Source organism: Dryobates pubescens, chromosome Z, assembly GCF_014839835.1.
Source record: "Dryobates pubescens isolate bDryPub1 chromosome Z, bDryPub1.pri, whole genome shotgun sequence".
NCBI classification, from domain to species: Eukaryota; Metazoa; Chordata; class Aves; order Piciformes; family Picidae; genus Dryobates; species Dryobates pubescens.
In genome coordinates, this window is record NC_071657.1 from 3,140,793 (window position 1) to 3,163,917 (window position 23,125).

General features: G+C 43.0%; 1 protein-coding gene across 1 annotated transcript in view; it reads left to right on the top strand.

The window, feature by feature from the left end:
* The window catches only part of NCBP1 (nuclear cap binding protein subunit 1), a 38,933-nt gene that overhangs the window by 2,252 nt on the left and 13,556 nt on the right, over positions 1 to 23,125 (top strand). Inside the window, exons 3-16 of the mRNA XM_054178796.1 lie at positions 461 to 561; positions 2,342 to 2,498; positions 4,445 to 4,552; positions 6,568 to 6,689; positions 7,170 to 7,239; positions 8,735 to 8,950; positions 9,907 to 10,004; positions 11,232 to 11,295; positions 14,854 to 14,964; positions 16,220 to 16,284; positions 17,511 to 17,573; positions 18,862 to 18,936; positions 21,017 to 21,120; positions 21,973 to 22,095. Of these exons, the coding sequence (XP_054034771.1) occupies positions 461 to 561; positions 2,342 to 2,498; positions 4,445 to 4,552; positions 6,568 to 6,689; positions 7,170 to 7,239; positions 8,735 to 8,950; positions 9,907 to 10,004; positions 11,232 to 11,295; positions 14,854 to 14,964; positions 16,220 to 16,284; positions 17,511 to 17,573; positions 18,862 to 18,936; positions 21,017 to 21,120; positions 21,973 to 22,095 (1,477 nt within the window). The remainder of the gene's footprint in view (positions 1 to 460; positions 562 to 2,341; positions 2,499 to 4,444; positions 4,553 to 6,567; positions 6,690 to 7,169; positions 7,240 to 8,734; positions 8,951 to 9,906; positions 10,005 to 11,231; positions 11,296 to 14,853; positions 14,965 to 16,219; positions 16,285 to 17,510; positions 17,574 to 18,861; positions 18,937 to 21,016; positions 21,121 to 21,972; positions 22,096 to 23,125) is intronic.

The window sequence follows — 23,125 nt, forward strand, 5'->3', positions numbered from 1 at the left end:
TCTATCTAAGGCACAAGTTCCAATTCCTGGCAGGATCTGAGGCTGACAGAAGAGTGGGGGAGCAAGGGAGTGGGATATAAAAGGACAAGGACAAAAGTAGTGGTGTGGTAGAAAACAGGTGATGAAGATGTTTTATTTTATGCTGTGTCAAAAATCAAGGTTCAGTCAGCTCACCAGGATGTCCCTGAGGCACTGTTAGATCTTGCATCCCAACAGGGCACTGGAGGTGCTGGTGGGGGAGGTAGATGATCAGGTCCAGCTCTTCTGAGGAGTAATTGCTCTTTCTTTCAGGCAAGTGAGAGCAGTTCTTTACTACTAAGGGAACTGAAATGTGGCTCCAAAAAGGGAGGTGGCATAAAAGGGATGCTGTCACCCAACTTCCTTGGCTTCCATGTGGAAGTCAGGAGATGGTTTGTGTTGCCTGATGACGAAAGTTTTTGTTTCATGTGTTTTATTTTAGAGCAATTCATCTTTGGAGAGCAACTTGGAGGGCCTAGCTGGTGTTTTGGAGGCTGATCTGCCAAATTACAAAAGCAAGATACTAAGAATACTATGCACTGTGTACGTATGTGGGAGGTCTGGGAATCTGGGAGGTGCTGCCTTCTTTGTGCATAAGTTTAAGTCTTTAAGGTAGTTTAAATGCCAAGAATGGTTTTAGTTTCTTAGTGCTGTTATAGCACAGAGGTTGTTTCACTACAAGCCAAAAAAAAAAAATACAATAGAGGGGTAACCTTGTTTTCTGGTAGGTGGAAATCAAAGAAAATGCCTTTTTGACTTGAAATGTGTGCAGATGCTCAGAGCAGGTGCCTCACAGTGGCAATGAGAACACAGGTGCTGGGCCATAAAATGCTGAAGAGCACCAAAGCTGTGTATTTATTCTTCCTGTTTCACACATTGCTGCTGCTTTCTCATTGCTTCTTCCTCTTCTCTGGCAGCGAAATACCCATGTCTTCATGAACCTCTTCTCTGGAGGAGGGGAGCTGGGAGCACCAAGAGCCACGAGCAGGCTCCGTGGTGGCTGGCAGCTCTCCTTCCTCTCCCTAGTAATAGAGCAGGGGCAGAGGCGCCCTGTGTTCAGGACCCAGGGGGTGGTGCCTGAGGGAGGGGTTGTGCAGAGCCTGCCGCAGCGTGTAAGGGAAGCTTGGAAGGAGTGTTACTTTGTAGCCTAAGCGCCAGCTGTGCAGATACTTTGTATCCATTTGTATCTGTGTCTTTGTTACTATGTAAGGCAAACAATGCCTTATTACTTTCTGGAGCATCAAGAGTAAAGCTTCCGCAAATGTAGGGCTAGATTACAGTATTATAGAATAGTTAACCAGGTTGGAAGAGACCTTCGAGATCATCTGTGGTGGGTTAACTCCCATTCTGAAAACAAAGCCAAAACAGGGTGGAGGGCTTTCCCAGGGGGGAAATGCCCTGCAGGGAGGGTAAAGCACCTCGCAAGCCCTCCACCCTGTTTTGTTTTTGTTTTCAGAATGGGAGTCCAACCCATCATCCAGCACCATCTAATCAACTAAACCATGGCACCAAGCACCCCGTCCAGTCTCCTCCTAAACACCTAAAAAGTAGCATCTGTGCTTAAAATCAGTCACTTTGACTTCAGAAACTTGGGCTCAGAAATTAATAGTATAAAGAGTGTATGCCCCTCCAGCAGTCTTGCTGGTGCTGTATAACTGTTTCTGAATTATTTACTTGGTCCAGTGTTTTATGTCCTTGTGTAAGTTCTGGCACTTAATATTTGGTCCACCTTCTGGAATACTCAGATATGAATAAGCAGCAGAAACCTTCACAACATACCTGGAAGTAGCACTTCAACCTTTCTGAATATCTGGAGTTTAAAACTAAATAAATAAATAAAAGTAGTCAGTAAAATATTAGCAGAAACCTTCAACATACCTGGAAGTAGCACTTCCCTTTCAGAGTATCTGTAGTTTAAAGATAAATGAATAAATGAATAAAATCCTCAGTGAAATATTAACAGAAACCTTCAACATACCTGGAAGTACCACTTAGCTTTCTGTATATCTGCAGTTTAAAAATAAAGAATAAATGAATAAAATCCTCAGTAAGATATTAACAGAAACCTTCAACATACCTGGAAGTAGCACTTAACCTTTCTGAATATCTGGAGTTTCAAAACTGACTAACTAAATGAATAAAATCATCTGTAAAACATTGACCATGGGATAGAGCTGCAGGATCACACCAGCACCTTTTTATGTTTTTCCTTCTCATTTCCCTGTGACCAAGGTTAACTTGCAACAAGCAGATTCTAAGATGCTGTGCAGTTGGCAGACAACGAGCAAACAACTAACGTGGTGTTTCTTTCTCTGCGCCTCAGTGCACGACTCCTGCCGGAAAAGCTTACTGTTTATACCACGCTGGTGGGGCTGCTGAATGCCAGGAACTACAATTTTGGTGGGGAGTTTGTGGAAGCCATGATTCGCCAGCTCAAGGAGTGTCTGAAAGTCAATATGTACAACGAGGCCGTGCATTTAGTAAGTGTGGTTTGGTTTGGTTTTTACATCATTCCCCATCCTCCTTCTCTCCTCTTCCTCTCACCTTTTCTGGTTCTAGAAGAGCTGGTCCTTTCAGTGTGTTTTACAGTCTGACATCAATGTGCAGTGCACTGTAGATACACCAAGAGGAAATGTCTCTTATGTAAGAAGTGTTTCCTTCCTTGAGGTGGAAAAAAGACATACTGCAGTTGCAAAATTGACTTCCAGCTGTATGTTTTGCCAGTGACAGATTAAATTGCAGTGAAGGGTGGTGATCCTGACCACCTAAGTCTACAGAAAAAAGAAAAATAAAGTTGGGGGTGGAAATTAAGTTAAAAAATATTATTAAAAATATAAACAAAGTAAATTTGAAGAATTGTTGTTATTAAAAAGAAAAAGCTGAAGAAAAGTCAGGCATTTCCTTGGTGTTCAGAGGTGTGTGACCTTGTGGCTGTCATGGTGAAAAATGAAAAGAAAATGAGCAGTCTGGTTCTCAAAAGCTGTATTTGATGGCTATTATCAGGCCTGTGCTTTCATTCTGCTAAGATCAAGCAGGCAGTTTTAAATGCTGTCTGCCTTTGAAACCAGTTGCTCAGCTCTTGCAGTTAGAGGTTTTCAGCAGCATCTCATTCAAAAGCCAAGCTCCTCATCTTCTTTTAAAGCCTCCTGGTGGAAAATAAGATTGTAATAATTCAGTGTACCTGTGCTAAGAGACTGCTGCTCAGCTGTGGGACACTTCTTAATAAAATCCCCATTGGTACTCCCAGTGTGCTGTCCCTTGGCTTGATCTTCACCTTTCCTCATCACACTCATATACGGATGACTTGGGAGATTAGCATCGAAGGGAGAAGCAGTAGAAATCCTCCCTCAGCTTTGTCAAAGGCTGTTCAGAGCAGTGAGTGGGAAGTTAAGAGTGTGGCACTTTGTTTCCAGTTGCTTTGAGTACTGAGGAGTCTGCTTAGCCTGAATTGCCTTTCCGACGTTCTGTCTTCAAGTTAGGATACCTGTGTTGATTTTTTTGAACTCCTCCTTCTGGCTGTGCCCTTAATTAATAAATGAGCCCTTAATTAAAAATAGGTGAGATTTTTATTGCTAGAATTTCAGCCCTGTGTTGTCTGTTAGGATTGTGCTGGTACTGGGAAAGCTCAGGTCCTGCTAAGGCCTTAAGGCTGAAGGGAGGATACAAGCCGAAAGAGAACGCAGAGGAAAACAGAAAAGGAGCAGTGCTCTGCCTGAGGTGTTTTCTGCTTAAATCCCCATTTCTGTCAGTCTGGATTTCTTACTGGAGTGCAGCCAAATCAGGGATCTGTTCCTGCCATGGAGATATTTTTTTGTTTCCCAGGCAAACAGGGCTGTTTGATTCCCAGCATGCCGTCAGTCTGTCAGATTTCTGAAGTCTGAAGACGGCAGCAGTTTTTACATAGGCCCTCTCTGTGTAATTACCTGTGTTTATGTGCAAGTAATTATAGAATTAATCATGTATAATGGCCTACAGGTTCAACAGTGCTGTTTCCTGATGCATTTCTGAGCTCAGAAGCAGCACACTCCAGCTTTTCTGAAGTTGTTTTTTTCCCCTTCCATTTTTGTATTTTAGTGATCTGATACCATTCAGAGTAGATAGAAGCACCAGCTGGGTTTTTTGGTTTTTGTAGCACAAGTTTTGTGTGTCTTTGAATGCATACTGGTGTTTCCCACCCTTCCTTGCAGTATTATTGCAGTGAAGCAGACTGCAGGCAGGATGATGAGTGATATATTAGACAGCACAGTACTTGTTTTCCAGGGTTGAAATCCGGTTCTGTACCATGAGCAGTATTTCTCCTTCTGTGCTACTGAATGAAAATTGTACTTTTATTGTTGGTTTCTTTAATTAAAGTGAGGCTTATTTGTTCTTGTTTGGTCAGTTGAAAAAACTGAAGCATGATTTTGGTTTTTTTGGTCTCTTTCAGGTTCGTTTTCTGTCTGACCTTGTGAACTGTCATGTGATAGCTGCACCCTCAATGGTAGCTATGTTTGAGAACTTTGTGAGTGTGACACAGGAGGAAGATGTACCCCAAGTAAGCAAAAGATCTGTGAGCACCTCTAGTGCTGTTTTCACCATTTTTCTGTACCATTGCTCTGATAGTCATGCTTAGAACCTAAGAAGTTTCAGAGAGAGCAAACTAAAGGGACTGCTGTGTGCAGTTTCCTCAGCATGAGTCAGAGGAGCCTCTTGCAATTAGAAAATACAGGCACACAGCAGGAAAATGTGGTCCTTCATAGTGAAATATCTAAAGTGAATTAATTTTATTTTACTTTGGCAAATGCATAGTGCCTGGCTTGTTTTGGTGTATTGATGATCTGCAGAAGGACTTTGAGAGTGATGCCATTTTTAAAGTCTGCTTCTCAGGGTTTGTGTTAAAATTCATTGAATTGTTTAGGCCGGAAAAGAACTCCAAGGTCATCAAGTTCAACCATTAACCCAGCACTGCCAGGTCACCACCAAACCATGTCTGTCAGCACCACATCTACACAGCCTTTAAATCCCTCTTGGGATGGTGACTTCACCTCTTCCCCACACAGCCTGCTCCAAGCTGTGACAACCCTTTCCTAATTTTTTCCTAATACCCAACTTAAATCTCGCCTGGTGCAACTTCAGGCCATTTCCTCTTGTCCTGTCACTTGCTACCTGGGAGAAGAAACTGACCTCCATGTTGCTGCAACCAACTTTCAGGCAATTGTAGGTAGTGAGAAGGTCACTTCTCAGCCTCTTTTTCTCCAGACTGTATAACCCCAGTTCTTTCAGCTGCTCCTCACAAGACCTGTGCTCCAGATCCTTCACCAGCTTCATTGCCTTTCTTTGGACCTGCTCCAGCACCTCAATGTCCTTGTAGTGACAGGCCCAAAACTGAAGGCAGTATTTGAGTTGTGCCCTCATCAGTGCTGAATACAGGTGGACAGACACTTCTCTGGTCCTGCTGGTCACACTATTCCTGATACAGGGCAGGATGCTGTTGGCCTTCTTGGCCACATAGGCACGCTGCCGGCTTATATTCAGCTGCTGTTGACCAGTGCCCCCCAGGTGCTTTTCTGCCAGGAAGCTTTCCAGTCACTTTGCCCCAAGCATGTAGCATTGCATGAGGTTGTTGTGACCCAAGTGCAGGACTCAGCACTTGACCTGCTTGAACCTCATCCCATTAGTCTTGGCCCATCAATCCAGCCTGTCCAGGTCTTTCTGTAGAGCATTCCAGCCCTCAAGCAGATCTGCTGCAGAGAGTCCAACAGAGAGCCACAAGGATGATTAGGGGACTTGAGCATCTCCCCTGTGAAGAGAGACTGAGAGCCCTGGGGCTGTTTTATGATCAATATCTGAGGGGTGGGTGTCAAGTGGAGGGAGCCAAGCTCTTTTCAGTGGTGCACAGTAATGAGACAGGAAAATGGACACAAACTTGAGCATAGAAGGTTTCACCTCAACATGAGGAGAAACTTCTTTACAGTGGGGGTGACGGAGCCCTGGAACAGGCTGCTCAGGGAAGTGGTGGAGTCTACTTCTCTGGAGACATTCCAAACCCATCTGGATGCATTCCTGTGCAGACTACCCTGGATGATCCTGCTTTTGGCAGGGAGGTTGGACTGGGTGATCTCTGGAGGTCCCTTCCAACCTCTAACATTCCGTGAACGTTCCACCCAGTTTGGTGCCATCTGCAGTCTTAGTGAAGGTGCCCCATGGTTCCCCTTGTCCAGATTGTTAATAAAGACATTAAATAGAACTAGCTTCACTACTGAGCCTTGGGGAACACCAGTTGTGACCAGCTGCCAACTGGATTTAATTCCATTCACCTCACCACTCTTTGGGCTTGGCCCTCTGGCCAGTTCTTAACCCAGTGAAGACACATTGAACCTGGTGAAAACTCTTGTTTTGTTTTTTTTTTTTTCCATTGCTTGCTCATCCATCCTTCAACTGCTGTCTTTGCTTCCTCCCAAAATACTAGTTTTGCTAGTGTTTTCATTGAAATTTAAAATGAGGGTGTGTGCAAGGTCTTTTGGAGTCTGCTTGTATGCTTAGGTTTCAGCATGGTTTTTTATCCTGTAGGTACGATGTGACTGGTATGTGTTTGCATTTCTGTCATCTTTGCCTTGGGTTGGGAAGGAGCTGTATGAGAAGAAGGATGCTGAAATGGATCGTCTGTTGTCACAGACAGAAAGCTATTTGAAGTAAGTAACCCATTAACAGAACTCCTGTTGGGCCTCTGTTTAGGTATGGATCATTAGCACTGATTGTAGCTCACATCTAAAGTCAGGTCTGGACCATTCTTTGGGGGTGGAAGTTAAAAAAAGAAAATGGGGAAACTTCTGAATTTGAAAAGTTCTGCTGTTCAGTTCTAAGATATGTTGAGGGTCTTGCTCTGCTCATGCTGGAGCAGCTGCTGTTGTAAGGGCTGTGAATACTGGTAGGATGTTAACAGTGGTGTCGCGTACTGACTGCTTTCTGTGTACTTCGTGTTAGTGTTGCTGTCAAGATAAGATAATAGAGGTAATTAAGTAGCCACAAATCTGGTTTGTTTTCTGTACTGTGGACTTCATTAGCTGAAGAGATTAAATAGCAGAACACTCAACATGAGAAAAATTATTGCCTTAAAGCAGTCTTTTATAGGCTGTTTCTTGGTGGGGTTTTTTTTCCCCTTGTGCAAACAGGCGCCGCCAGAAGATTCACGTCCCCATGCTACAGGTCTGGACTGCTGATAAACCACATCCACAAGAAGAGGTGAGTGGACTTCAGACTGCTTTCTTTTCAGTGCAGTTTTACCAAGGTGTTCTTTTATCATGAAATGAAGAGGCACCTTGTAAAAGTATTCGTGCTTTGAGTTGTCCCCTGCTTACAATTCAATCTGGCAAGGTCTTAATAAGGAATTCTCTCATAAGTCCTGGGCATAAATATAAGATTTTTATAGGGTGAGCAGGACAGTGTGTTTTTTTTTTTTGTTGACAAGCTCCTGAGGAAATGCTGTGAAGTGAGAATTTAATGTAAATTGTAGTATTTGTTTTGGAATAGTTTTGGGGCTTCTTGATAAAGAGACATTTGTGAGAAGAAAAGGTCATTCCTTAGACCTTAATGTTTTCCTTCTGAAGAAAGAAACCTCTGTAGAGGCTTTGCATTCTGGGCTCTGGACATATGTAGAAACTGTGTGTAGCAGTTATTCTGCTGTCTTTTACAATTAAGCCAAAAACACTGGAGGGGAGAGGTGGGCATCTGGCCAACTTGGGGTAGAATTTGCCTTTTCAGATGCCCCTGGATTTTTTTTTTTTCTTTCCTGAAAGTATGAAGACAAACTTAGTTGGAAATTGAGATCTAAATTCATCTTCTGGAAGTTTTGGAACAGGGCACTCTTACATTTTATTCACTGTTCTAATTAAATCACAGTCTTAACAATTGTTTAACATAATTTGGAGAGATAGGCTCTCTGATTATGACTCATTTGTCAGTGTGGGTATTCTGTCTGCCCAATACCTGAATTACCTTATTTAGTTCAGAGGAGAAGAGATGAGCAGAGTGCATTTCAGGCCATGTGTTGCCCAGACTACCACCAAAGTTCACTTAAGGTGCTGTCTGTTGCTAGTTCTGCTCACATTTTGTAGTGTGGTCATTTCAGTACATGCCAAAACTTCCATGTGAAGACATTTTCTGCCTTCAGAGTTGTTGGACTGCTTTTGGCAAGAGTGATGAAAAAGAGCAAAGCTACTGCCAGTTACACAGGTGTCTGTGCCATCTCTGGGAGAATGCTGGGACTCAGAAAGGTGTTGAAAACAATGGCAAGGGTATTTAATATCTGATACTATTGTATTTGTTTTGAATATGCAGTAGCTTCAGTTGCTCTGGGCACAGCATGGCAGTTCTGAGGAGTGTCTGGAAGTTTTGAGGTCGATACTGCATCTGTTCTAACACCACCGATGAGCAGCAGCAGAAGTGAAGTTCACTGCTGTAGGTTCACTGGCAGATGGCAAAGGATGGCCATCATGCTTGGACTCCTGGGCTGCCTGTTGGTGGTTAAACATCTGCCATCAGTGAATCTTTGGTACAATGTTGTGTGGATTTAGGACTATCAATTGTGTCTTGGTTTGGTGAATCAGCAGTTTGAAAACCTGTGAGGTTTTTTTTCTGAATGGAATCCTGAATTTAAGAAATGCTTTTCTGATAGTTCAGGGAGCTGCCAGCTTTGTTACAAGACTTAGCCCGTCTGTTTCCCACCTTTTTCCTTCAGTATTTAGACTGCCTTTGGTCTCAGATTCAGAAGCTGAAGAAAGACCGTTGGCAAGAGCGACACATCTTGAGGCCCTACCTGGCTTTTGACAGCATTCTCTGTGAAGCCCTGCAACACAATCTGCCTCCCTTCACTCCACCACCTCATACTGAAGATTCTGTGTATCCAATGCCAAGGGTTATTTTTAGGATGTTTGACTACACAGATGACCCTGAGGTATGTGATTGCTGCAGTGGGTGGTGAGCAGGTTTCACATCTAGGTTCCTGGGCAATATTGGTCAAAATGTGATGTCCCCTCTCCCAGAGCAGCAAGTGGTTTGGAGAACAGCAGCAGATCTGCTTTAGAACTTCTGCAGAAATTAAGTGACCACTTCACTAAGCAAATCTGTGAGTGAGATGTTGTGATGCTTCCATTTGTAAGGACAGTGTTGATTGAATTCTCCAGTGTTTCTAGTAAAACTGCATTCAGAGGCTTGGGCTTTCCTGCCATGAAGTTGAGTCTTTTTCTGGACTAGGTATTTATTGTTGCATACTCATCTGTTAAATTTTGCTGATGTTTATTGTGAAACAAATGAATGCTTAATTGGTGTCTGTCAAAGACCCTTCTATCTCAACACTTTACCACCAGCAGATGTACAGACAGAAGTGGAGGAGGAGGAAAAGAATGTATACTGCATTCCCTAAGTGCTTTTTACCCTCACTTTCCTTTAAATCTGCTGCTTTCTCTTCACTTATTGGCCTCTGAGTTTTGCAACAAACAAGACTATGACTGTATATTCTCTCCACACTATCCTGGCCATCCCTGGACTGACTTCTTTACCATGTTCCATTTCAGCTGTGGGTTTTTTTTTCCCAGGCCATGCTGATGGCCTGCATGATGGCTCCACAGAGTGAAGAAAAAAGCAGATACCTAACCTCATCCTCTGGTTTTGTTCCCATTTTGTTTTTTTAATGAGTTTGGTATTCATTTTGTGTTAAACGTCAGTCTGAGGTTTGGGTGGAACACTGTCACAGCAGCTTCTCAGTTCTGAAGGATACAGAGCAGCTAAATCTGTGTTGATGTGAAAGTAGGACTGTTTTTCCCAGCTGTAAATCTATGTTGGATATCTTACTACCTATAATCCTGCTACATGAGTAGTTATCTTTCATGAGTCTTCATTCTTTCTGCCCAGGGACCTGTCATGCCTGGCAGCCACTCTGTTGAACGATTTGTGATAGAAGAGAACCTTCACTGCATCATCAAATCCCACTGGAAAGAGAGAAAGACTTGGTAGGAAGATCTTAACTTTGGTGTTTTTTATGTACTACCATGACTTTGGTGCCATCAGAGTCCTACTCTGGTTAGACAGGAGCTCAAGATTAAACATTTCCTAGTGCATTTGACAAAACTTAGAGCTGTTGCCTGGAATACTGTGAGTATACTGTGATACAAAGATAATGGCAGGAGCCAGAGGGACTGTGGGAGTTCCTTGATAGTACAGGCAGACATACTGTGGAGAGTCCTGAAATTTTCAAGCACTTGTTTTTGGGGATGGTGAACTTTGAGTTGGTTCATCTGCATCTGACTGCATGCTGGTGTTCACAAGCCACACTTCAGCTTCCTACTCCTTGTTGCATTCTTCTCTTTGGGATTACATGACTGGGATAATTGAGCTCAATTTGGGGAGTCCTTTCAGGGCCAGCAGGTTTCATTAGTTTGAATTCATATCTGCCTCAGCAATACCTGATGTGGGCAGTCAATAACTTAAGATGGTTCACCACAGGTAGTTGGCTGTGTTGTGCCAAATGAAAATCACCAAACTTTGTGTACTAAGGAAGGAATGGGCGGAAACCATGTTCTTGGTGATGGCATGTGGTAAAGATATTTTTCATTGCAGCTCTTTGAATCAGCAGGAACCAGAAATTAAGGGTTGTTGAGGTTACTGGGGTAGTCTTTGTTAGTGCTCAGAGGAAGGTAAAAGACTAGAGGGAGGTGAAAGTTTGCCAGAGAGGTAGAAATAAAATCAGGAAATGTTTGCCCTCTAATAATGATAGGTGGTAATGAGCTGATTAAAAGATGAAGCCTGAGAGTTTCTTACATAACCCATTAGCCTAATTGTGCTTTCAAATCATTCTGAACATCTGTTGTTTGTTTTTGTGTTTGTGGGTTTTTTTCCTTTTCATATATATGCACACCAGAATTGCAAATCACCAGGACTACTTACGCACAACTGTCTTGTGTAGCATTGTAGCATTCTAGTGATAAAACTACACTGAGGTGGAATGCATCATTGCAGTCATGGTTTGGAAAATGCTGATGTGTTCCTGTGCTGTTTCTGTTTTAAGCATTCTGTGGATTGAAGGACAGATATCTTTGGGTTTTTTTTAAGGATTGTTAACTTGTTTGTGCTGCTTTTGTGTGACCTCTTGTCCAGAATTAAGCCTTTTCTTTAACTTTATTTGCTCTTTACATCACATTTGCTGCATTATCTTCTTAATGAAATCTCTGGTTTTGCAGTGCTGCACAGCTGTTGAGCTACCCAGGAAACAACAAGATCCCTTTGAACTACCACATAGTAGAGGTATGGATTTTACAGATAACATCTTTTGTAGCTTCATGAGTAACATGTCCCAGTTAGTTCCATGGTAGGTCCTTTAAATTACAGTTTGGTTTGAGAGTCAGCAGTGAATTTGGGCAGTGGGTTTTAAATGAGCAAGTTGTATACATCTGAGTGTTTGTTTTATGGTTTTTGTTGCCATTTGGAATTGGTGCAGGGAAGCTTGGGTCAACTATTGACATTTCTTAGAGCACTAGCTAACCAGGTTGTGGAATTTCTCAGAGTCTTAATCATACATATGATGCTTCTGATGGCTACACTTGAGTCACTTTTCATTTAGGGGGAAAAAAAGTTTGAAATACAAGGGGAAATGGACGCAAACTGGAATGCAAGAAACTCCATTTAATCATAAAAAAAGAAATGTTTTGGATTGTTTAGTTTGGTTGTTTGCTTGCTTCTGGTTTGTTGGGGTTTTTTAACTGTGAGGGTTATTAAAGACTGGAAGTGTTTGCCAGGAGAAGTGGATTCTCTGTCTCTGAGGAAGCTCAAAACTTAACAGGACACCTGAGTAACCTGGTCTAGGTGAGACTGTTGTATGCCAGGGTCTTTTTTCTGCGTGATCTCCAATCAGACTCAGCCAGTTTTGTTCAGCTGGCCCTGAGTAGAACTTAAAATGGAATAACTGTGTTTTCTCCAGAGCATCCTCCATATTAGAGATTTTCAAGTAAATATATCAAATGAAGAATATAGGTTTTCTTTCACTGCCTCCTTTCTAAGGTCTGTTTTCAAGATGCAGAGCTGTGTAAAACTTCATTATTTTCCTTCAAAAGTTGAAGTGGATTAAGAGATTTCAGTAATAATAGCAAGCTGTCAGATAAAGGCTTTATGAAGAAGTAGCTGTAAGTAGCAATTTCTAGGTTAATCATGACAAGAAATAATCTTATGTGGAAGATTTATCTTAATGAAAGCGGGACTGAGAATTTCTCTTGGCAGCAGAATGCCAAATATTCTGAATGCTTGAAAGTTTACATTATTTTTGGTCAGCTTGTTCATTTTGTACTCTGAATTTAGAAGAGAAGAATATTAGCATTAACAATTTTCTTGCCTTTGCTATCGAAGTACCTTCCAGTAGCCTTTTCTTCAATATCTTCAGGTGCTGTGCTTGGCTGTGTGCTTTATGCTCAGCTGTACATTGATGCCAACAAACAGTTACTGCAATCCCTGATGAAATAAGTTACCTAAAGGCCCTGGACATTCTTTGATTCAGAAGCTAGAAGGATGTGAAACAGATGGAATTACTGGAAAGAAAAGTGCAAGACTGGTGTACAAATACCTTAACTATTAATGTAGTAATTTCCTTTTCCTTGCAATTATGAGTTATTTTAGAATATTAACTTAATAGCTTGTTTATGAGTGCTTGCTATCAATGAACCACCAGGCTTCTGTTCATTCTGCTTGCTGCTCCTCTCTTGTAAGGTCTCTCTTAACAGTCAAGTTGGTGACAAATTGCTATCAGCAACAGTTTTAACAGTGAAATTTCACTGTTTCAGGAAGTCTCTGAATTTAAGAAGCAGCACTGTCTAACAAAAGTGTTGTTTAAGTGAGAACATAAAAGTCAAACAGTGTAATGTAACCTTCCCAAGTAGGCTTCCTTTGTGGTTGGAAAGCTGCCCAGTAGAGAAAGATCTGGGGGTGTTGGTCAGCATCTGGCTGAACACAAGCCAGCAGTGTGCCCAGGTGGCCAAGAAGGTCACCAGCCTCCTGGCTTGGATCAGCAATAATGTGACAAGCAGCACCAGGAAAGCAATGGTCCCCCAATACTCTGCACTGCTGAGGCCACATCTTGAGTACTGCATTCAGTTTATGGGCCCTAACTACAAGATAAAACACCAAGATGCTGGAGCATGTCCAGAGTAGGGCAGTGAAGGGGCTGGAGAACAGGTCTTAGAAGGAGCAGGTGAGAGAACTGTGGTTTGTTTAGTCTAGAGAAAAGGAGGCTGAGGAGAGACTTTCTCACTCTTGACTGACAGCTGCCTGAAGGAGAGTTGTAGCAAGGTGGGAGTTGGTCTCTTCTTCCACAGTGAGAGGAAATGGTTACAAGTTGCACCAGGGGAGATTTAGGTTGGGCACGAGGAGGAATTTCTTCTCTGAAAGGGTTCTCAAAACACTGAAACAGGCTCCCCCATTAGGTGCTTGAATCCCCACCCCTGGAGGTGTTTCAGAGGGGTAGAGATGTGGTGCTGAGGGACATCGTTTAGCACCAGACTTGGCAAAGTTAGATAATGGTTGCTCTCAATGATCTTAAAGGTCTTTCCAACCAAAATGATTCTATGATTCTGTAAGCATGCTTGCTTCTGGGATCCCTGAGGCTCCACATCACAGGCTGTCAAGCCAAGAACAAAATGCTTCTTCCTACTTGGAATCTGTGTGAAACACTGAAAGGTGGTGCCTTTCTCTCAGTAGCTTCTCAAAGATGTCTGTGTGGATGTCTCTGGTAGCTGTGAACAGATAATGTCTGTGGAGCATCATTTGTTTGTCAGGCTGCTGTGCCCACTTGTGCTCCTGCAGCTCTTGGCACAGCTTGGGCTTGACAGAGTTCAAGCATTCAGATCATCAGTGTCCTGATCTTTCTTGTGGCCTGGTTATTTTCACAAAGCATGGTTTGTCAGTTTGAAACACTTAATCTGAACACTTGATAAGGAATGTGTGGTGGATAGCACAAATGCAGTATCTCAGATAATGACTGATCATCCCATTGTGATTTTCTGTGTCAAGGAGAGGAGCAGTTTCCTACTTGAGAAGATTTCCTTCCCATATTTGCCTTAACAATAGGTCCAAATTACTCTGTCACAGAAATGTTCTCCATCTCTTTATAGCCACTTCGTGCTTTTAAGTCCTTCCTTAAAATAACAAGTTCTAGTTGGTGTGTTTTCATGTGTTCTCTGTGGAGTCTATAAATGGATGTTGATTTCTTACACTTGTAAGGTTTTTCTAAAGCTTGCTCATTTAAGCTTCAGTTCTTCCCTTTTCATTCAGAAGTTTAAAGAGGAAATTTACCAACAATAATGAACCAAAGTTGCCTTTGATGCAATTTAAATCTAGTTGAGAATGGCATGTGAAATAAACAGAAACTCAACAGATCAATGTTGTAGCTCTCAAAGACTGACATGCTGATATGAAAGGGAAGCTTGAAAATAAAATCACAACTGCAGGGCTGGCTTTGAGTTTTCTTAGAAGGATCCTGTGCCAAATGGTACTTTATTTTCTTGGTTTTAATTTTAAGTTCAAACCTGTGGCTTTGTTTAGGTGAGAAAAGAAGAGATGGGCAGTTATGTGGTGTCTTTTGTTAGATGTAGCAGATGTGTGGTGCTGGCAGTATGAAGTGGTGAGGGAAGTTGGAGAGGCCTGTGTTTAATACAGCGTAGGGTTACCACTACCTTTATCAGCTTTTCCTTTTCTTTGACAGATTAATGTGGGGGGGGTTTGGATATGTAATTGAGATGGATGGCCATTATTGTGATGCTGAGGGATGTGCAGGTCACAGTGGACTCTGCTCTGATTCTGTGCCTTCCTATCCTGCAGGTGATATTTGCAGAGCTGTTCCAGCTTCCGTCTCCACCACACATTGAAGTCATGTACACAACGCTGCTGATCGAACTGTGCAAACTTCAGCCTGGCTCATTACCACAAGTTGTATCCTTTCTGTGCTGCTGGGCAGCATTCATACAATGGAGTCCTCCTTTTGTTTGTTCTGTAGATGGTGGGATAGCAGTAGGTACTGAATGGCAATATTCTGCAGCATCTGCATGAAACTTTGCCTGTAAGGCTCATGGGAAAGAGCAGAATAGACCACTTAGCACGGGTCTAGATATAGCAAGCAGACAAGGCTCTTCAGACTATGTTCTGGTCCTTCCTCTGAGCTTGCCAAGAAGTGCTGCCTTGGTGAGGGGATAAAATAAAACAGTCAGGGCAGCCTGTTTAGCTCTAGACAGTGTGTGCCATAGTTGCAGGCATGTTAAAGACTGAGAAGGAGAGGAAGTGACAGAGGTGATTTTTTTTGTTCTAACAATTGTGTGAGTGCCAGAACTATTTTTTTTTTCCTTATTTTTTCCCCCTTCAATAGGAAGTGTAGCAGATGATGCAAAAGAATCAGGAATTCCTGATTTCCCACACAGTGCTCCCACTAGGAGCATTGAAAAGGTCTGACAAAACGGTTAAATGTTGAGGAAGGAGGCATGCATGACTCCCACCTAATGCTGGCTGTTGCATTACCCCTAATTTGCTGCCATCTTAGATCATGTTAGATTATTGTTTCAGATCAGTCTACAGGACAGAATGGAGGGTGGTAAACAGATGTCTGTCCACTGGTAATTTCATGCCCAAGTTTCCATTCTACTTCATGATACCACGTACTGTCTGCAAATCAGATCATCTCAATGGTCAGAGCCAGCTCTATCTCTAAAATTAGGTGGATGTCCATGCAGGAATTTTTCAGTGTTAATAGGGACAGAGTAAGAAGGGTGAAGGCCTTGTGGGGTAAAATCAATGTTCACATAGTTTCTCAAACCTCAGAGATTGTTTGTGGATAAGCATCAACAGCAGCCCATGAAGCAAGAGTGGTGAAATTACAGAAGTAGTCCATGAGGAGCTTGGTGTCTGCTTATATCAGTCTTGTCACAAATTATGGCTTTCCATGGAAGAAGACAGCAATCTTAGTGCAATAATGGAAGAAAACCAGGCTGGGATTAGAGGACAGAACTCACAATATGCTTCTCTTTTTTTTTTAACACTGTAGATTACTGTGATTTACCTGATTTTGGGGTAGGCCCAGGGAGCTTTCAGTACAAAAGGTCAATGACATTCTATTAAAAAAAAAAAACAAACAACCCTGAATGGAATAACATCTGACTTACCTAGTGATTTTCTGTCCTTAATAAGAAACTTCCAGCTTGCACAAGCCACAGAAATGCTCTACATGCGTTTGGATACAATGAATACAACATGTGTGGACAGGTAAATCTGCCGTGGGGATGATGGAAAGCACCACTCAAGTGTTCAAGAGGCTGTCAAAAGAGCAGTCAGAAATCCTTGTTGGAGCTCTGTAGTGCTTTTCAAATCGTTTTCTGGGCTCTGGCTTTGAGTAGTCTGAGAAGGTGGAGGACTGGCTGCATGCCTCTCCTTCAAAGAAACACTTTCTCAGAGGTCACAGGTCTAGCTGTCTGTAGAGGAGAGTTAGTACTGGTGACAGGTTTTCTGTCTTCAAAGCTGTTGGTAGTTGCATGCTGCTCTTAACCTAGTACTGCACCTGCTCCCTGGTGTCTGGTACCTGGCTGGAGGTGGAGTTAATGGCATGAGTGCCACACAGGAGGAGAGTGGTGATTAGGCCACACCTTGAGTCCTGTGTCCAGTTCTGGGCCCCTCAGTTTAAGAAGGACATTGAGACACTTGAACGTGTCCAGAGAAGGGCAACAAGGCTGGGGAGAGGCCTTGAGCACAGCCCTGTGAGGAGAGGCTGAGAGAGCTGGGATTGTTTAGCCTGGAGAAGAGGAGGCTCAGGGGTGACCTCATTGCCCTCTACAACTACCTGAAAGGTGGTTGTAGCCAGGAAGGGGTTGGTCTCCTCTCCCAGGCAACCAGCACCAGAACAAGAGGACACAGTCTCAGGCTGTGCCAGGGGAAGTTTAGACTCGAGGTGAGGAGAAAGTTCTTCACTGAGAGAGGCATTAGTCATTGGAATGTGCTGCCCAGGGAGGTGGTGGAGTCACCGTGCCTGGAGGTGTTCAAGAGGGGATTGGATGTGGCACTTGGTGCCATGGTCTAGCCATGAGGTCTGTGGAGACAGGTTGGACTCGATGATCCTCGAGGTCTCTTCCAACCTTAGTTATACTGTGATACTTTTGCCCTTTGAGTGAGGTCAGCATTGTGTAGGAGAGCTAAAATTACTCATCAAAAATGTGGAAGTTGCATTTTCACAGTAAGTTTACGTTTTCATTGTTAGTTTAATGGCTTATCCCTTTTCTGTGAAGCCACAGAATGTGGCAGACTATTTGTCCATGAAAGCTCTTTTGTGACTCTGAAGTCTTGTCTTTTGAATCTCTCAGTATAAATGCCTGTTTAATGCTGTAACAGCTTTAGAGTTTAGGCTTTCTTTTGAAAAGTAGAATGCCTTTTCAAGAGAATCTCATTTTCCTGCAGTTCTGATACTTAATGAAACTCTTGTTTTTTTCCTTCTTACAAAGGTTTATTAACTGGTTCTCTCACCACTTGAGCAACTTCCAGTTCCGTTGGAGCTGGGAAGATTGGTAAGTTTCTCCTCTTTTGATTTGAACCTGATGCTGCAAAAACCCTAAGATCCCAGACTAATCCAGGAAGTGTCACAACACTGTCCCTGTTAATTGCTCTCCACCAGCCCTTCTGAGATCTTTCTTAATCTGTTCACCACCACTCAGTGGTAGATTATTGTGGTAATCTCTTTAGTCACTGTACTGTCCTTGGTGAACTTTGTGATAAATCACAAGACAGTGTCAGCATTCCCTACACAGGAGGAGGAGAAACATGATTCCTTTGTGTCCTGCACCCTCATTCATTTGCTGCCAAGTTTTCCAGAGTTACTCCTCTCTTTACTCTTGATGGTTTGCCCTGACTCTTTGTATCCTGTATTTAGTCTGAGATCTTGCTGTCTGCCCTACCCCAAATCCTTTATAATAATCTTTATCCTTGAGACCTCATGATCTGTTTTCCTCCTGCCAAATCCTAGCACCTGAAGTTCCATCAGAGCTGGCCTTGCCATCCTTTCTTACCATATCAAACATGGAACTCTCCTCTAACTCCCTGGACTCCATCAATGTCTAACCTAGTATGGTTCCCCTGAGGTTTCCATACCAGGCACTCAGGTAGCAAGGAGGATCATGTTTGGTTTAAGTCCCCCCCCACCAGTAACTTCCATTACCTGCTGCATATCTGCTGATCTGCTCAGGTATTTTTGTGGAGAGGGGTGCAGCCCTTCTTGAATTATATTCTTGGGGCTTTACTTAAGTTTCTTGTGTTGTCCTTATGTGGAGTTAAGTGCTTAGCGATTATCCTAGTATAGATCCCAGCTGACTGCCAGGCAGCAATCTTCAGAGAGATGATTTTCTTTTCCTGGATGTTCCTTGATGGCAAATGCTTCTCTGGGTCTCTCTCAGAAGATGCTTTTTTTTCCCACAAGTCTCACAAATGACTGTATATGAGCCTTTTCTTTATGTGAAATGTACTTGAAATCATCCAGAAGCTCAAAAACTCCTGTGATGGGGAAACAGACTGTGAAATCACACAAGGTTCCTTTCCTAAGGAAAGGGACAGCCAGCACAAATTATTTTTAACCTGGTGGGGGAAGGGAAGACACAGATGAGATTCCAAGAATACTGTTGGGCCAGTAAGGAAATGGTGATAAACTCACCTCATTGTCTCAAAGTTGCTTACACTGTAAAACTAAGTGTCAGGCACTCCAGCTGTCCTTGGACTGTGATTGTTTTGTACCTGTCTAGACCCCAGCCAAAAGGAGACTAGAGCATAAATTCTTCTGCTGAAAGCATTCTGTCCTTTCCACAGGTCAGATTGTCTTACTCAGGACCTTGAAAAGCCCAAACCCAAGTTTGTGAGAGAAGTTCTGGAGAAGTGCATGCGGTAAGTAAGGTCTTCTGGTAGCTTCATGCCAGGCAAAGTTTGATCTTTGCTTCTGGATCTGCTAGATCCCATCAGATTTCTTTTAGCTTGGCTCTTGTCTTAGGCACATGTGTTCTTGCAAGTCAGCTTCAGTGATGATGAGTCTGTGTGTTAGTATCTCACTCTGCTTACATGCTGTAGGACACTTAGGACACTACTTTATAGAGGGGGAGAAACAAATGGAGCAGATGGTGAGCTAACTACCCCAGGTATGCACACCTGTAGTTAGAAGCAAGTGGAGCAGGTGGTGGTGAGCTGACTACCTCAGGTGTGCACACCTCTAGTTATAAAAAGACATGCTTCACCACAGGCATGGAGAGAAACAGAGTTCAGGCAGTATTCATGGGAAGCATTCAGAGAAATGGAGGGAACTGGTAATTAGGTATACTGAAAACTGAGCATCTCACCTTGGTTATTCTAGGTGCCTCTGATGTTCATTGTCCTGAAAGCAAGCAAGCAGCTCTCCAAAAAAAGCAAAGAAAAAACCCACCCCCCCCAAAAAAAAAGAAAGAGTACACAATTAGTACAATTTTTGAGAGAGAGGAAATACAGGAAAGTAAAACAGCAAAATGCTCCAAGAGCCTTTGGTATTCAGCATCTTGCATTAAAACTTTCACCTGGGTTTGGGTGAATTCAGTATAGGAAGTGTGAAAGTATTGTGCAACAAAACAAATGGCATTTTTCTGTGGCATTCTTCCCTTTCACTGAAAACTCAGAGCAAAATTAAGCCTCTGTGGGAGTGAAGTAAGCTGGAAAGTAAAATGAAAATGTCCAGTTTAATGTTGTTTTTTCTGCTTTGAATGCCAAAATCTTACTAGTTTCCTGTAGCCCATCTTAGGGATGTTTTGCATAAAACATCCTAACAGGCAGCTTCTAAATCTGTCCACAAGGTAAATTAATTGTGTGAAGATGAAACTCTAGCATCATGGACTTCAAATAAAAAACATCTACTAGCAGGTTTGGTTTACTTAGCTCTCACTACTCAGCAGAAAGTACCTTTCTGTTTGTGTAAATGTCATGATTTTTGTTCTGTGAAAGGCTGGGTGCAGAGTGGGTTGAAAGTAGCTCTGAAGAAAGAGACTCGAGTGTATTGATTGATGAGAAGCTTGCCACGAGCCAGCAGTGCCCTCATGCAGCCCAGAAGGCAAATCATGTGATGGGCTGCATCAAGAGGAGTGTGGCCTGCAGGTCAAAACAGGTCATTCTACCCCTTTACTCTGCTCCTGTGAGACCTCACCTCACATACAACATCCACTTCTGGTGTTCCCAGCATAAGAAGGACACAGAGCAGTTGAAGCAAGTCCAGAAGAGGGCCACAAAGATGATCCAAGGGCTGGGTCACTTAGAATCGTAGAATCAGTAAGGTTGGAAAAGACCTCAGAGATCATCAAATCCAACCTCTCACCCAACACCTCATGACTACCAAACCATGGCTTCAAGTGCCATGTCCAATCCCTTTTTGAACACCTCCAGGGATGGGGACTCCACCACCTCCCTGAGCAGGCCATTCCAATGGCCAATTACTTGTTCTGTGAAGAACTTTTTCCTCACCTCAATCCTAAACTTCCCCACTTCTGCTGTGAGAACAGGCTGAGGAAGACAGGGTTGTTCAGCCTAGAGAAGACTCCAGGGTGACCTTATTGCTGCTTTCCAATACCTGAAGGGATCCTACAGAAAGGCTGCAGTGGGACTTTTCATGAGGATATCTAAAGATAGAGCAAGGCAGAATGGTTTTAAGCTGAGGAAGAGTAGGCTTGACCAGGTCTTAGGAAGAAGTTCTTCAGTACAGGGGGGGTGAGAGTCTGGAATAGGCTGCACAGGGAGGTTTTGGGGATGCCCTGGGTGTGTTCAGGGCTGGGTTGGAGGCCTTGAGTGTAATTGAGAGGCATCCCCGTGCCCATAGCAGGGAGGCTGGAGTAGATGATCTCTAATGTAGTAAAGCAGATAATCAACCTAAGCCATTCTGTGAAAGTCAAAATACAGGGAAACAGTTATGTTGTGGTGTTGTTCCCATTTTAATTCTACTGCTTGTTATTTCCAGACTCTCCTACCATCAGAGGATAATAGACATTGTTCCTGCAAGCTTTTCTGTCCTCAGTCCTGCTAATCCAGTGTGCATTTACAAATACGGAGATGAAAGTAACAGTAAGTATTGCAGTCACTGAGGGCCCTGGTGAAGAAAGTAGTATTTCAGAGCAAGGGAGCACTCTAGATTGACTGTAATATCATTTGTCTTCATAAGGAAGAACACAGCTGAAATAAATACGTATGATTTTCATCATTTTGGGTAAATATGCTTCCTGTGAGCAATTACTATACATCAAGCCTGGATCTCTGTCACATAATCCTTTTTGTCACTTTATGAAGAAGAGAAAAATCCAGATACATGAAGTTACTCTTGCTGAGGTGGTTGTGGTGTTGTGCAGCATTGTTTGCCAGAAGCCTAAAACTGGAAAATTCATCTGTTTCCCCTGTTTGGGCACAATGTTGTGCACAAGTCAGCATATGAAGTGATAATGTGAGTTTATTTTCTGAACTTTGTGAAACAGTAGAAGAGTTTACCAGTACAAATGGTTTAATGAAGCATACAGAGGCAGCAGATGATGTAAAGACCGAGGTGGAAGGATACCTTGTCATTCCTTTTATTACTCGGTGTGAAGGCAGTCTTAAGCATAAAAGTGCCATCATCAAAGATACAGTGAGGAAAAGCAAGGAAGTATTGTATTTGTAGGAAACTGATGGAAGCATAAGCAGAACTTCAGACAGGAGAGTGCTTACCTGACCTCAGCTCTAAAGGTTCTACTTGAAAGTTCTGAATTTCATGTGAAGACCAGGGAACAGCCTGAGCAGATTTATGGAACAGTGATCTAGACAGTGGTAGTGGAAACAGCTAGTTCTAGGAGTAGCTGGGAAGTGTACTTGTTTGTCTTAAGAGGCACTCTGGTGTTAGAAGTACTCACTTGCTTCTGTGTTTTTGACCTCTTTGCTTTTGTTTAGGGTCTCTTCCTGGATACACTGTGGCACTCTGTTTAACAATTGCAATTAAAAACAAGGCCAGTAATGATGAAATCTTCAGCATTTTGAAAGACGTGCCTAATCCAAACCAGGATGATGATGATGGTAAGTTATGTTTCTTCTGTGTGTACCTCCATCTGCCATCCTTTGGATGAGTGTGGTGGTTAACAGAAATGTATGCTTTTTGTGGTAACAGCTGGTTTCAGTTTGCCACTGAATGGAAGTAATACACCATTTTTAGGTTGGGTGTGGGTTTCTTTGTAAGTGCCTTGCATGCAGAAGCAGGCCTGTTCTTCTTAGCAGAAGTAACCTGGTGCCTGAGTTGTGTGTTGTGATTATTGATAGAAGTAGTATGAAAGAATTCAGTACTGCCTTTGCCTTCAGCAAGAGAGGGCAGTTCCTGCTGTTAGCACTCACCCCTGAGAATTCAGTGCTTGTGCCTTGACTTGAGTGCTTCCCTCCCCTTGGTGCAGGCCCACAGCAGATATGATAGCCAAGCCTGCTGGTTGTAGTCTTCATAACATCACTAAGGTTGGAAAAGACCTCCAGGGTCATCTAGTTTGTATCTTGTAGGTGCAAACTCAATGATGGGACTCCGTTCATGTTCTTACCCGGTTTGCAGCCACAGGCAGCACTGATTCCTAAAGCCTGTGTCATTTAGGGGGCGAGATGGAGTGGGATACAGTGGATTAAGGAGTGGGTTGAGTATTTCTGTAACACTTGCAGGTGTTCTGTTATGCAAGCAGAGAGCATCAATGATCTGGGGTTTTTTAATCAATTTTTTTTTGGTGCTCTTATGCCCTGCCATGTTTCCTGGTTTGCTTTAGACACCACCCACTAATGACTGCCTGCCTCCCTGTCTGTCATCAGCTGCAGGTAACTGCAGCTAGAGAAGGGGACATGGCACCATTCACCCCTAGAATCTATTTTTGCTATGCATGCTTGCTGGACACTTCCCATGTGTCTTAAACAGCCAACCTCTCTATCTTAATCATCCTTACCTTCCCCTCTCCTCATCCACTCTCTTTATGGCCTGCCAGGCCTTCAGCTTGATGCCTAACTGTGCATCTCCCTTGGCTCTTTCTCTGCTGTTGTCCCTCAGTGCTGTTACACGTTGATAAGCTGTCTGTGTCTC